This window comes from Maniola hyperantus, chromosome 15 (assembly GCF_902806685.2).
Source record: "Maniola hyperantus chromosome 15, iAphHyp1.2, whole genome shotgun sequence".
Lineage (NCBI taxonomy): Eukaryota > Metazoa > Arthropoda > Insecta > Lepidoptera > Nymphalidae > Maniola > Maniola hyperantus.
Genome location: NC_048550.1, coordinates 646,134 through 661,089, shown reverse-complemented (window position 1 = coordinate 661,089; position 14,956 = coordinate 646,134). Strand labels below are relative to the sequence as shown.

Below are 14,956 nucleotides of genomic sequence, written 5' to 3'. Positions count from 1 at the left end.
AGTGGGAACTCTTTGATTTTCGACCCTATGTCACTCTCCAGGTTTTTCACCATACCTATGCAAAAAATCACGTCGATTCGTTGTTCCGTTGCGACGTGACTGAAGGACAAACCAACAAACAAACACACTTTCGCATTTACATATAGTATGGGTAGTGAAAGGTTGCAAATAGAAGATTAAAGAAATGGTTAGTTCACTAAACTTTTCTTTAATCTTAAAGAAAAGGGAAAGGGGGAAAAGTACAGAACAGTCAATTAAAAAACCTTTACCTGATTACTGCCCGCGCAAACTAATTTCTAGTTAAATTAAACTTCAGCGAGTTTAATTATTATTATCGCGTTTTTATTTCGTCGCTTCAGTAAGTTCCGATTGTTCACGCTGGGTTCTTCTAGAATTCTTAGAGCAACTAGAAACACTCACCACTTCTCTGATCTCCTGCTCTATCCTGGCGAGCTCCCGCTGCGCCGTGCCCGCCTCCTTCTTCTTCTCCTTTAGAGCGTCTTCTGCTTTCTGCCTCTTCTTCTCCACTTTGGTCAGCTCCGTCTGCTTGTGCTGGAGCTCCTCTTCCGCGTTCTGAATGTCTTTCTCGTTGTGGTACAGGTGGAATAATTGCAGTTCCACTCTTTGTTGTTGCTGAAATACACCTAAACTGTTCAAATCCATACTAATATTATAAATTCGAAAGTGTGTCTGTCTGTCAGCTAGCTTTTCACGGCCCAACAGTTCTACCGATTTTGAACAGAGTTAGCTTACATCCCGGGGAAGGACATAGGCTACTTTTTATCCCGGTAAATTAAAGAGTTCCCACGGGATTTCCAAAAACCTAAATCCACGCGAACGTAGTCACGGGCATCATCTGTCTAAAATAACTAGTTGTTAGGTGATTTTAAGTAAGTTTAAACTGATTGAAAAGTGTCTGGGACACGAAATCGTAATCGAAAGAGATTCACAGTTTGGTTTAATACGGATATGCGCAGATTTTGTTTTTTTTCAAATCCTATGGGAACTCTTTGATTTTACAAAAAGTAGCCAAGGTATGTCCTTCCCAGGGATGCAAGCTGTACCTACCCGTCACAAACAGTTAAACAGATAAGCCGTGAAAAGCTAGCAGACAGATAAGTATAACGTTGACCCATTCCAGTCAAGTGGTACACCTATAACTTGTTTTCTGTTCAACAAAAAAATTTTTGAAAAAAAAATTAGTTATAAAAGGAAGTTATATCAGATTTTCAAGTTACCAGTTCTTCTTTAAGGCGGGTATACTTCTCGGCCTCGTCCTTCTCGTACTTGGCCTCCTTCCGCTCGGCGGCCACCCCCTTCTTCTTCTGGTAGGAGTACTGCGCCTCCTCGTCGGCGCGGTTGACTTCCGCGCGGCACGCCTCGTACTGCTCCTTCAGGACTCCCGAACTGAGACCAGTACAGAATGTTTACATGACTTCCCAAAAAACCCTTTAAAACGTCGAACTCTTTGTTTTTTTTTAATTTTTATGTCTAATTTATAGCGCTTGACTACGATCAGACTTGCTGGCAAATGATGATGCGGCTTAAGGAGCGTGCTTGCCTAGAAAATGCTTTTTTATTCTTGACTTGAAGGTACCCATATTAAAATTGAAGGGGAAACTGATGCCGAAAGGGCAATAGGGCGAGGAGGCAAATCGCTTCGTATGTGTCCGGGGAATTTCGATTACGAACGGGTGCAGACATTGACGATGCCTTGCTAGTTGCGCTGCGATAGTAGAAAGGTGAAAGAGGAACTCGGTCAAAAAGTTCTTGGGTACACTCTAACGGTATAGTTACGCCACTGGTGTATATGTCGCGAGCAAGTATAGACTGGCGTGCTAAACGTCAGTGGATGTGCACAGGCGTGGCAGGACAACGCCAGCGATCTCAAGCCTCACTCCAGGAAGCCTCGGCAATCTGGGCTGTCTACTCGGCTTCTGGAGTGAGCTTGGATGGCAGGAGTGAGAGTCTGGAGGGGCAATGCGCGTACAAAACTGATCTCAGAGGGCGCCAGAAGAGGTCCAGCCAATGCAAACTGTCATCTTCATAGTTTCTTACTTTGATTAAGGAGATTTACATGTCAATTTTTTAACTACAGTGTTTGACAGCTAAGTATAGCCGGTTCTACATATTGATACTACCTCTATGGCCAGTAGCTGTGATCGTGGTATAGCGTGCGCCTATAACGAATAAAAAAAAAAAAGTTAGCTTATGCGCCACCTGTTGGGATAAATTGGCAGTGTGGATCCCCATAGATGGAAATGTTTAAGTGTGAAAACCTGCCCAGAGTGAACAAAGATGTCAGTGGATAGTGCTACTTACCCACTGATCTCCTCAAACAGAGCAGTTCTCTCCTTGGGGTTCTTCATGGCGATGCTCTCCACTGCTCCTTGGAACACGAGGAAGTTCTTGGCTTTCACGTTGATGCCCATCTTCTCCAGCTCGGCCAGGTACTGGCTCACTGATACCGACTGCAACAATCACCTCTACAATTGCAGAACCCTAACACCCTCAACAATAGAGCAATGATAGCTTAACCCCAACCCATTGCAATACTATCATACCTACTCATACTACAAGCTTTAAGTTGGAGGGGAAAGGGGAGTATTGTTCATGAAGAACATTAGTACCCATATTATATTATAAATGTGTAAGTGTATTTGTTTGTTGGTTTATTGGTTTGTTGGTTTGTCCTTCAATCACGTCGCAACAGAACAACAGATCAACGTGATTTTTTGCATGGGTATAGTTAAAGACCTGGAGAGTAACATAGGCTACTTTTTATCAAACCGTGATGAATTAAGCATTCTGTAGTACCAACTCGATAAAAGGAGAAGAGGTCTTACATAAGGAAACCCATACTAGTTTTAGCGTTTAAACTTTCGTGAGTAAAGTCAGTTTCGCCTACATGTATAAACCCATACCTGTCCATCAATTTTGTGATCCGAGGACTGCCCAATGACAGACCTCTGGAACTGCTTCTCCGACAAGTCTTCTAAGATAAAGGTCGCTGTCACCGAAGCACTGCAACAACATTTCATCCTTTAATACAGGCCTTCTATGTACTGATAAAAGATTTTTTTCAACGAGAAGTCAAGAAGTTTTTTCATTTAAGGAAATATTTTATCCATTTTATGTATATTTCTATAACAGGTTTATTTAAGGGCAAACAATTAAATGCAGTATGCAGCAGAAAAAATTGTACATCAACCTTTAGAAGAGATAGTGGTTTTGTAGAGCGTTGCCTCTGTCATTGAGACGGACAAAACATTACATAGGTATGAGTGATAAAGACAACACTCTACAAAGCCGAAACCTCATTCTAAGGTTGATGTACAATACTTCTCGCCAGCTATTGTACTAGTGCTTCTGTCTGTTAGAACTCTCCATCTCTAGTTCTCCCTGGGTCTCTATATGACATGACCCTAAGGTTACTTACTCCCTTCTTCATGATGATTAAGATTTTAGGGATGTCATCAAGTGGGAAATAAGCACTGAGAAATCTTTTTGTTCTTTTAAATTTATTTATTAATATAATATTTATGGGAACTTTTGTTGATAAAAAAATTGCACACCAGTCCAGAAATCAAACAGATAATAGAATAAGTACCTTCTTGAAGCAGGTTTGTTGATAGAGGCTCCATGAATAAGGTCGCTGAGACGTTTCACTCGCAGCAAAGATGTCTTCTCACCCATCACAAAACTCACTGCGTCCATGAAGTTGGATTTACCTGTTGCAGTATAAACAGTTAAAAAAGTTCAGCTGCTTTTTAGTCCAAAAACAATACAAATAGAAACTTTTGATTTTAAGAAAATGTGTCTCTCGGTACCTGAGGAAACTATAATGCTTAGAGTAAAAAGAAACCTGGATTTCTTGTTTGTGTTTAGTAATGAATTAGGTACCTGAACCATTGGGACCCACGACGGCGGTGAAAGACTTCAGAGGTCCTATGCGGTGACGCCCGCTGTAGGACTTGAAGTTTTCCATGTCTATATATCTTAAGAAAGCAGGCATTGTGAAAGTTTGTGAAAAACACTAGCAAACACTTTATAAATCGCTATAATTCACAAAAACATTAGGAAATCTTCGCGCCAAATATATTTCGTCAACAATAATTTACTTTAGCACCATCCATAGACAAAACATAATCCTACTCTATGGCATAGAGTAAAGTAATACACTGGATGCTCTATGGACAAGTTGGCCGTATTATTTTGTCCTCATATTTATCTGTCATTTATTGATAGTTTTGGGCATAGATTATCTACTATATTAGGTAGGTACTAGTTTTGGGTTTGACATCGATTAGGTGTTTTCACTTTTAGTCGATTCGCCCTATTGTAGGGCGAAACGACTATTATTTGAAACGACTTAGGGCATTTTTATGTTTACAGATCATGGTTGAAAGGGATATTATGGGTAATATCTGTCTAAAATCAAAAAATCTGTTTAAAATCATTAATATCTGTCTATCTGCTGCTTTTCACGGCCCATCCATTTAACTACTTTTGACTAAATTTGGTACAAAGATAGCTTTCATCCCGGGAAAGGACATAGGCTGCTTTTTATCTCGGAAAATCTAAGAGTTCTAATAGGATTTTTGAAAACCTAAATCCACCTGGTTTAGTCGCGGGCACCATCTAACTAGTTATTAATATCAGATTTAGAGATATTCAAAAAAAATGAAATAAAAGAAAACATTATTGTTTTCTTTCATTTCACATGAGAAACACACACACTTTAGAAGATTTAAGATATATGAGAAAACTTTTAAATAATACCTAGCTAATTATCAACATGAAATAATATTGTTATGTGCACTAAATAAGATTTTTAAAACAATTTTTAGGGCAATTTAAGACGAATTCCTTAAAAATTATTACTTGGGTTGGTACGTCCATGGAAATTAGGGTAAAAGCAATCTTAAGTGGAAACACTGCATTAGGCTACTTGACTCATATCTAATTTCGTCCAATAAATGATTATTTATTATAGTATTTTGCTTAAGACAACGAAATATATCAATAACAATTATTAAAAACGCAGGATGGGTATATAAATCCAATTTTAAAAAATACAGTTTTTATTTTTATTTGAAACGCAGAAAACGCTGTCAGCCATGATGTGACGTCATTAAATATGTAAACAAAGAAATGTCATCCCTATGTCACGCGAGGACTAACGTAGTATCCATATATATAAAATTTAAAGTCCTGACTAACTTATATATCAACGCACAGCCTAAACATCTAAACAGCTGGTCCTAGATACATGAAATTTGGTGGGTGTGTTCTTTGTAGGTAAAGAGAAGGTATCCACTAGGAAAGGATTTTTTGAAATTCCACCCCTGAGTGGGTTAAATGGGGGTTTGAAATTTATGAAGTCCACGCGGGCGAAGTCACGAGCATAAGCTAGTTTTTATGTTTTTCTAAAAACTCATAGTAAACGTAAAAAATTATCGTTTTCTCTTTATAAATTGAATAAGTTATTAAGTAAGACTTACAACAAAAATAAATTTGGGTTGCAGTCGTTAGTCATATAGGATCCCTTTAAGCAAGTCTTCGCGTGTTACGTATATTTATTTCACTGGGCACTCTAATCCACAACTTTCCTGTGGTCTTTATCGATGCGTTTTTACATTCTCGGATGATACAATAACGATAATTACTATATTTTTCATGTAAACTAGTATAGAAGTCATGGTTATTAAACATTGGGAGGTTATGCTGGTGTTTACAAATGCATGACGTCAGAGCACAGATAATCTATCGGCCAAACATGGCCAACAGTGTTTTCACCTGTCTAAGAAAAATATATTTTTGAATTAAAGTTTTACGGTTTTTAGGGCGCAAAAAAATATAGTGTTAATTTTTTTGATCTAATAGGATAAATATAAACCATTTAAGACCTACTTAAAAAAAGTGTCAACTAGCCTAATATTTTGTCAAAGAACAAACACGTAAAATATGTTTTCCTGTCATTTTCCAATAAAAATAAAAATTTACATTTTAATTAATGAAATTGTGTGAAGCTTTTTAACAAATAATTAATTACTACAAACCACAATTGTATTTGTACGTTAATTAATTGTTCGGAGAATGGATGCATATCGCGGGCGACGGTAAATTGGTACAATGAACAGTGACCAAAGTCCTGGAAGCCCTATAGACTTAAGTGACCGCGAACAGGCAGTCCTGATGGATCCTATAGACCATGCTCGATCCCGGTATCCGTACTGCATAGTGTGGACACCTATACCAGTTCTAACGCAAGTTTTTTACCACTTTATAAAATTAGCAAGTTGATTTTCTGTTAGGGTAGTTCAGTCTATAATAACAACAAAATAATAGTTTTCTCTAGTTTTTTATTTATTATGTAGTGATTTATTCTATAAATAACTATTATCTATGTCACAGTACAGTCCTTGCACGTACATAAACAATTTTTATTGATGGTACCTATATGTATTTAGTTAGCAGTAATTCGAGCTTGTAAGTAATTAATAATACAATAATAAACACAATAGCATATTATGTATGAAAACCAACAATTTTATCGAAATGTACCTCTGCTTATTTGCTATTCTTTCAATTCATTTATTAAGTAACTTTATAAGTTCATAAAAAAAATTGTATTAATTAGGTATACTTAATAATAATAATTTTATTTATTATTTGTATTTATGCAGGTGGATTTTCCCATTCCTGGGCCACATGGGAATATGCATGTCAAATGGGGTGATAAGAGACTTTGCTGGCCCATACTTTGTGTCGGAAGACCTCATGGCGTTTGGAAACCCCACCAAGTACTGGCAGCTGTCTCCCCATAGAGCTATAAATGGGCAGGCGGGCTGGGATGCTGCTGTTGCGGAGGCATCAGAGATATACAAGAAAAGAATGGTAAACTATCAATTTTTTTTATTTACTAGCTGATGCCCGCAACAGTGGAATGTGTGGAATTAGGTTTTTAAAAATCCTGTGGAAACTCTTTGATTTTCATTAAAATTAGCCTATGTCACTCTCCAGGTCTTTATCTATACCCATGCAAAAAATCACATCAATCCGTTGCACCGTTGTGCCGTGATTGAAGGACAAACTAACTAACAAACAAACACTATCGTATTTATTATAAGGGTACTGACAGCTAGCCTTATCCAATTACTGTACAGAGGAATAGTGTCAAGAATACTGGCTGCATTTCCATGCTGGACAGCCAGGCTGATTCTTTGTGCAAAAACTGAGCCATCCCTTCTGTCACCAGATGAGGCTATTAATTAGTACAAGAAAGACATTTTTAGTTTGTCCACTGAAAATATTGAAAACAAAATCCATACTTCCATACTACAATATTATAATACGAAAGTGTGTCTGTCTGTCTGTCTGCTAGCTTTCATGGCCCAATAGTTTAACCGATTTTGATGAAATTTGGACAGGATTCTTTGAAACCTAAATCCGGACGAAGTCTCAGTATATTTAAATAAAATTTATACCTTAACTAGCTTATGCTCGTGACTTCGTCCGCGTGGACTACACATATCCAAACCCCTATTTCACCACCTTTAGGGGTAGAATTTCCAAATATCCTTTCTTAGCTGATGCCTACATCATAATAGCTATCTGCATCCCAAATTTCAGCCCGATCCGTCCAGGAGTTTGAGCTGTGCGTTGATAGATCAGTCAGTCAGTCAGTCACCTCTTTGTTTTATATATTTAGATGATATGAAAATGTGATGTCGTTTTGTTTTCCAGCACATAATATTCTATGACAACTGCCACTCGCACGTAGCAACGGCCCTCAACATCATGAGCTATGGCGGCTGCAAGAACTGGAATATGGTCAAACTGGCTCTCTACATGATACCATACTCACGATATGTCAGGTGAGACTATTACATTTTTCTTTATTTTTGGAGTTCCGTATCTCCCGGGGAATACCGGAACACAGTTCTTCTTCTTCTTCTTCTTCTTTGCTCTGGCCTGGTTTCCGCACTTAAACGTTTCCGTCTGTTGTGCGCAGTTTCTTGTCTGTCAGTCTGTCTGTTTGTCAAGACCCATCAAGGGACACAAACCTGTAGGATACTTCCCGTTGACTTAGCATCATGAAATTATGTTATGAAAATAAAATATAAACATAAATAAATTTGGCAGATAGCAATATCTTATAGCACAAGTAAAGGGAAAAATCCGAAAACCATAGTAACATCTAATCTAACACCAGGAAAAGCTGACTGATCTCAAACAGCTCAGCTCAAACTGCTGGATGTATCAGGCTGAAATTTGGCATGCAGATAGCTATTATGACATAAACATCCACTAAAGGATAGTTTAAAAATTCAACCCCTAAGGGGGTAAAATAGGGATTTGAAATTTGTGTAGTCCACATGGACTAAGGCGCGGGAATAAGCTTGTTTCACTATATAATTAACTAGCTGATGCCCGCGACGACCAGTGGCGTGCAGGTCATAAAGGCATAAATGCAGTGCTTACCCCAGTTTTAATGGCTCAATGCATATTTTTCATTATGACCTGCCAGTAAACAGGTTAATAACTAATGCCTACCCTAGCTTCAAACCCTGTGCACGGCACTGGCGACGACTAGGTTTTTTGAAATCCCGTAGGAACTCTTTTATTTTCCGGGCCTATGTCCTTCCCTGCGATATAAGCTAACTCTGTACCAAATTTCATCAAAATCGGTTGAACGGTTGGGCCCTGAAAAGCTAGCAGACAGATAGACAGACACACTTTCGCATTTATAATATTACTAGCTGATTCCTGCGACTTCGTCCGCGTGGATTTACGTTTTTTAAAATCCCGTGGGAACTCTTTGATTTTTCGGGATTGTTGTCGTTGCTTGGTACCTACAATCTTTAAAATATCCCCTTTCTAACAAAAAAAGAATGAATGAAATCGGACTACGCGTTAATGAATTACAACGCAGTATACATTTTAACTTTCGTCACCTCTCCTACGGGAACCATGCTGAATTTCGGGATAAAAAGTATCCTATATTCTTCCTCATAGTATGACCTCAAATCGTACCAAGTTTCATTGGAATCCATTCAGTAGTTTCAGCGTGATGGCGCGGCCGTGATACAGACAGACAGACAGACAGATAGACAGACAGACAGACAAAAATGAAAAAAATTACAGTTTTGGGTTCAGTATCGATTATAGAGTGCCCTCGAAAAAAAATTTTCAAAATATCTTCAATGTACAGAATTTGACCTGTTACAGTTTTATTATAAGTATTGATAGTATGGATTTGTTGCTGTTTCAGTTTTGGGGCATTCCTGAAGACGTGGTTACCGTTTTTGATCATCGTTGCGTTCATTTGCGGGCTGGCGGCAGTTATATAAGGCGTCATTGCAGAGCGGCGCTACTTGTGCACAGCAGGACGTCACAAGGAAAGCGCGTGTACACGTGTACGAACTGTAATACCACAGAATACTTTATCATCTGGCCCACTGCTGACTACAGGTTTCGTCTCAGAATGAGAAGGATTTAGGACATAGTCCATCACACAGGCTAAGTGCAGATTGGCACTGACACTTCATACACCTTTGAGTACACAATGGAGAACTTTCAGACATGCAGGTTTCCTCACGAATCACGATTTCCTTCACCGTTAGAGCACGTATAACGTACATAGCTCCGAAAAGAGAGGTGCGTACCTGCAATCGAATAACCACTAGGCTATCACAGCTTAGAAGACCGAAAGTGCGGTACGTTTCGCATTTATATTATTAGTATGGATTACTACTAAATACTGAGATAAAAGTATATAAGTAGAATTATTTATTGATCATTGATTCGGAACTTATTTAAAAAAGAATATATTGCTTATATTTAAATAATATGACATTGTTATGTATATGTTACTTAACTGATACAATTTATTAAAATGCTTTATAATTTTATACAGTGTTAAAAGAAATAAATTTACAAACATACAATGTTTTTTTGCATAAGTTAATCGAAGAAAATATTATTTTTGTACTCTTGCCATTTTTACATTATGTAATAGAGTAAAATGCTAGTTGGAACTCAATGTTTACTTCACTGAAGTGATTAATATATCAATATTATGTAATAATAATTTATTAATCTCTTACGGCGATTACGCACTGCTCTTCCGTCATCAGAGTTCTATCCTATATTCAATAAAAAGGAACATATTTTCACGGACTCAGATCGGATGAGTGCGTAACCGCCGCTACTGCTTTCTTCGCTTAAGTCAGTGTCAACTCTGTGAAGTAATATAACATGACATAGTACTTCATATAAAAAGTTTTACGAGTATAATAATTAGAGAATCACCTAATATAGAGAATGTTTTTATTAGTGCTGTGTTTTGGTAAACGAAAAAAATCTGAGACTTAAAACTGACTGATCAGACGGAAAGGAATTTAAAATTTTATAGTGATTGTAACTATGTATTTTCCATTACGATTTTGAACTAAAAATATTCACCTTGAGTCAGAACTGATTTGAAATTTAAAGTACTCAAGGATTGTAGATAGAGTATTTGCAACTATGATGTATAATCTTTTTATTGTGATAGACTTGATATTTCGATAGATTATTTCCTTAAAAATACTAGTATAAAAATTCATAAATGTTAAAAACTAATTGTATGTCTATTATTGGAATTTAAAATAAAATGTCCCAGTTGTAAGAATAGAATATAATTTTATTTTTAATGTTATTTTAATTTTTAACACATGGACTTATAAATAATTATAATATTGATTTAAATTGATAAAAATGAGCATATATAATGAGAAAGCAGGTCACTTGATTAAGTGTTTATCGCCGCCCAACTATCTTTAGTATAACATTTTATTTGTAAATAATACTTTCAAATATATAAATAAAAATAGGAATGACTTTCCACCATATTGATGTCTTAGTTGGAAACTCAATAGAATATAATATTCAATATTTTAATAAACTTTGTAGTGCTAAGACTTAATGTAGAAAATAATGTGAAAGTGGTATTTTCCTCGCAAAATGTAATTTTCAAGTGACATTTGCAAAGGATGACTTTCTTCTTCTTACTTTGTTTTTGATTTTATGTTCAAACTGTAATAATATTATATTATAAAACACTTCCACATATTTATCTTATAACATCTTCAACATTCCTTATGTTATTAAAATAATGTCTTGAATAGTAAAAGTTTAAATGGAATTCTTAAATATAATAGTGTAAGGAGTAAAATCAGCTCAAACTACTGGGTCTAAAAACTTCGAGACTTTATATTATATCTAGTATAGATTTCTTTTCTCTGTAACATTAATAGGCCTCCACTCAGAAATTATATTCAGAAAATAAACTTTTACCCCTAGGGAGGTGACATGGAGGTTGCATGTTATTTTTCACAATATATGCAACAAATGCAAAGTCGCAAGCAACATTTAAAAGGACAAAAATTATTGTAGGCACAACTTTGAAGATGAAAACTAAAATTTTCAAAGAGTTTAATTTTACAAATAACTTTACAGTTTTTGATTGTGTATTTTCTTATTAAAAACATGCGTTTTATTTTGTAACTTTTATTAATGTACAATCAAATTACATAAAATATTAGTTATTGCATAAATGGCACATTATCAAATTGAAACAGGCTCTAGGTCTCAGATTGGGAACACCACTGTGCCATCAGCACAGATGTCCGTGTGGAAAAGAGGTTGATAAATTTGGAATCCACGGACTCTCTTGCCAAAGGAGCTCCGGTAGGCTGTTTAGGCATGGCTCTCTTAACGATACAATTAAAAGAGCTCTTGCCACCATAAATATTCCTGCGCTCATTGAGCCGGCAGGGATTAGTCGGGATGATGGCAAGAGACCTGATGGATTGACGCTGGTTCCCTGGGAACGGGGACGGGCGCTAATGTGGGACGCAACTTGCGTTGACACATTGGCCCCGTGTCATATCAGGAAGACAGCATCAAGACCGGGAGCCGCAGCAGAAACAGCTGAAAACGGCAAGCGGCGCAAGTATGCCTCTCTTATAGAGAGTTACATTTTTGTGCCGTTTGCCGTGGAGACCCTGGGGCCATGGAGTCTTAGTGCTAAAAATTTTTTACGAGACATTTCACCGCGATTAATAGCCTCAACTGGTGACAGAAGGGCTGGCTCATTTTTTGCGCAGCGGATCAGCCTGGCTGTCCAGCGCGGAAATGCAGCCAGTATTCTTGGCACCATTCCACGCGGTCATGATTTATATAGTAATTAGATAAGGCTAGCCTTAAGTTTTATTGTATTAAAAAAAAAATTTATTACCTATTTTTAATAAATTGAAACATATTTTTATTTTATCACATTTTAAACCAAAATGATAATAATGGCCACTATTAAAATGACTATTTTTTTTCATACAAAGTTAAAACATATACATTGTACAATGTAACAAAAATTGTGTGCGATTAATTGTACATAATAACTTTGTTTAAATTACAACAGCTATTTTAACTACACTACTTAATTTAATACATGCAAAAGAAAAATAAGGCTTTTTATTTTTTTATCATTATTATCAACTTGTGTCAGCCCACCTTTAAACACAGGTTCTTCTCAGAATGAGAAGAGTTAAAGCAAGTTACACTTTTTGTTGTTTTATAATCTTTATGATAACATCTACATTATAAATTATTGCCAATAATGAAAGTATCGGATAATAATCAGAGTGTTTGTGATAGTTACCCTGTATAAAGTAGCTTTAAACTAAAATTCTTGATCCCAAAACTGGTCAAACTAAACATGAGATTGGCCGTCAACTATTAAGCAAAGGCAACAAACTCATTAAAAAATCCTTATTAGGAATGGCTACTCTAGTGCATAGAAATTATTTGCTATGCTATGTTGTATTATTGCTAATGAAAAAACAAAATAATTCTGATTTTAGTTTGATGAGGAACTGAGGATACTCAATTGAGTTGATATCTAGCAAAAATGTGGAAAACACATCAAATTATCCAGATATTTGTGACCGATTCTATTGAACACAATCCCTAAACTAAATTGACAGGCTTAAATCTATAGCTATCATTTTTGGCATGCAGCATTAAGAAAAGGATAGCAACATAATATTTAAACCTGTTATTCTAGTTTAGAGATTGTGACACAACAGAACCACTTACATTAAAACAGCTTCTTATCTAAATTCTTGAAGAACACTATTTTCCAATGAGAAGTCATAATTGTAGCCGCTCAAGTTAACTTTACCGGTGAGGAAGGCCAGAAGATCACCGATCTCAGCTGCGAACGCGTCTTTGTTCGTAGACATTTGTAATTCTTTCGACAATGAAAAGGGTACACCTTGCAAATAATGGAATGTTGGCTCTGAATTTATCCTTCTAGGAATTGGAGGCACCGGGGCCGGCCGAGGAGGGTACTGGTTCCCACTCACAGTAGGATACAACCCCGTTCTGGGGGAATTTGGGTCCACAATAACAAATCCATCGTCCGGTTTCGGTCCAGGAATAGGTGGCGTATCGTCTTCCACTGGTGATGATCTACGTTTACCAAAGAATGACGAGAACATAATTTTGTGATTATAGATATTAGATATGACTTATTACAATTCTTCACAGCAAAACGATTACAAATCGAAATAAAAAAATTAAATTATGATTTTAATGAATGACTCACAGGCTGACAGGCGCAACCACGGCGCAACATAAACAAGCTTTGACAGTACCAGTGCTGCCAGGTCTTAATTTCACTTTCCCCGTACTCTGTATTAATTTGCCTTAGTTTTGCATTACTTGGAAAATATTATATACTAGCTGATGCCCGTGACTTCGTCCGCGTGGATTTACATTTTTCAAAATCCCACGGGAACGCTTTGATTTTTCGGGATAAAAAGTAGCCTATATGTGTATGTGTTAATCCAGGGCATAATCTATCTCCATTCCAAATTTCATCCAAATCCGTTCAGCCTTTTTGGGGTGATTGAGTAACAAACATCCAAACATCCACACTTTGACATTTATAATATTATTAGGATTAGGAATTAGGATTACTAAGAAAAAAAAAATATTTTTGACTGTTGACGTAGACATCATCCCCATTATTTAGTTTTTAGAGATAAACTAGATAAATCTTTATTACCTGTTATTTGTCGAAGCCACCATGATCCAAACTTCATAGCCGTTGATCATTCCTCCCTATGTTGGAGACAATACGCAGTGAAACTTTCAGCATTTATAAAATAACGAAGGTTATAAGGTGGGCCTTGCTGCTCTCTCTCTAATAGGCAGTAGAATACATCTTACTTAAATTTAAGTTAAATTCAGACCTACTTTAAAAACTACCCCGCTAGTTTAGTTTGCCCTAAATTTATGGGAAAATCGCTGAAGTGGCAAGACTATTTGACTTTTAACTTTGACTTTTTGACATGACATTAATGCATTTTTAACTGGCTTTCAGCTCTGGATCCTAGCTTTTTGAGGCTGATAAATTATGTGTCTATCACCTACGTTCACTTGTCTCCATTTATTATAATATTTCCATTAATTAAAACAACAAGATTCTAGTTGGAATTTTTAATATTTCTGTATACCCAAGGGATTAGGAAGAATTTTACTTCCTATGGTGAAAAACTCACAAAACCAAAACGTAACTGAAGAAGTGAAATGTGAAGTCTTGGATGAATGATGAATAGTCGTGACGTGAGACGTCAAAAGTCAAAACTTGGTCAAAACATTTATAATTTCTCATCGAGTTGTTTTGAAAGAAATTTGTTTTCAATTCTTTTCGTTTTGTGTTTTAATGTGCTGCACGAAGTTTTATAATGTTGTTTGTGTGTGAAATACTTTAGTTAAGTGCTGTTTATGGTCAATACTCCAAGTTCTCAGAAGTCCAGCTGGTTGGAAACGGGTTATTATTCATTTTAGTAATAAGTAATTACATAGTAGCGTAAGATATTCTTGGTATAGATGCACATTTCAA

At 36.4% G+C, this 14,956-nt stretch overlaps 3 protein-coding genes across 3 annotated transcripts in view; 2 read left to right on the top strand and 1 right to left on the bottom strand.

Moving 5' to 3' along the window:
* Positions 1 to 4,139, bottom strand: part of SMC1 (structural maintenance of chromosomes 1) — a 30,254-nt gene extending 26,115 nt beyond the window's left edge. Inside the window, exons 1-6 of the mRNA XM_034975898.2 lie at positions 3,904 to 4,139; positions 3,611 to 3,731; positions 2,925 to 3,024; positions 2,323 to 2,471; positions 1,239 to 1,407; positions 421 to 633 (exon numbers count right to left, since the gene is read on the bottom strand). Coding sequence (XP_034831789.1) covers positions 421 to 633; positions 1,239 to 1,407; positions 2,323 to 2,471; positions 2,925 to 3,024; positions 3,611 to 3,731; positions 3,904 to 4,015 — 864 coding nt within the window. The 5' untranslated portion in view covers positions 4,016 to 4,139. The remainder of the gene's footprint in view (positions 1 to 420; positions 634 to 1,238; positions 1,408 to 2,322; positions 2,472 to 2,924; positions 3,025 to 3,610; positions 3,732 to 3,903) is intronic.
* Positions 4,140 to 5,767: 1,628 nt separating this feature from the next.
* Positions 5,768 to 11,620, top strand: LOC117988723 (transmembrane protein 222). The gene is made up of 4 exons (XM_034975897.2): positions 5,768 to 6,269; positions 6,690 to 6,900; positions 7,750 to 7,880; positions 9,278 to 11,620. Exons 1-4 carry the CDS (start codon positions 6,136 to 6,138, stop codon positions 9,354 to 9,356), a joined length of 555 nt encoding a protein of 184 aa, XP_034831788.1. The 5' UTR covers positions 5,768 to 6,135; the 3' UTR covers positions 9,357 to 11,620.
* A 3,056-nt stretch (positions 11,621 to 14,676) lies between these two features.
* HDAC4 (histone deacetylase 4) overlaps positions 14,677 to 14,956 on the top strand; it is a 116,565-nt gene continuing 116,285 nt past the window's right edge. The window contains exon 1 of the mRNA XM_069503524.1: positions 14,677 to 14,884. The gene's annotated coding sequence lies outside the window, so the exon portion shown is untranslated. The remainder of the gene's footprint in view (positions 14,885 to 14,956) is intronic.

Excerpts from the sequence above, each read along its gene's own strand:
- LOC117988723 (XM_034975897.2), top strand. The coding sequence starts at position 6,136 with ATGAACAGTGACCAAAGTCCTGGAAGCCCTATAGACTTAAGTGACCGC. Across the intron at positions 6,270-6,689 it reads ACACCTATACCAGTTCTAAC|GTGGATTTTCCCATTCCTGG; the intron begins GCAAGTTTTTTA and ends GTATTTATGCAG. Across the intron at positions 7,881-9,277 it reads CCATACTCACGATATGTCAG|TTTTGGGGCATTCCTGAAGA; the intron begins GTGAGACTATTA and ends TTGCTGTTTCAG.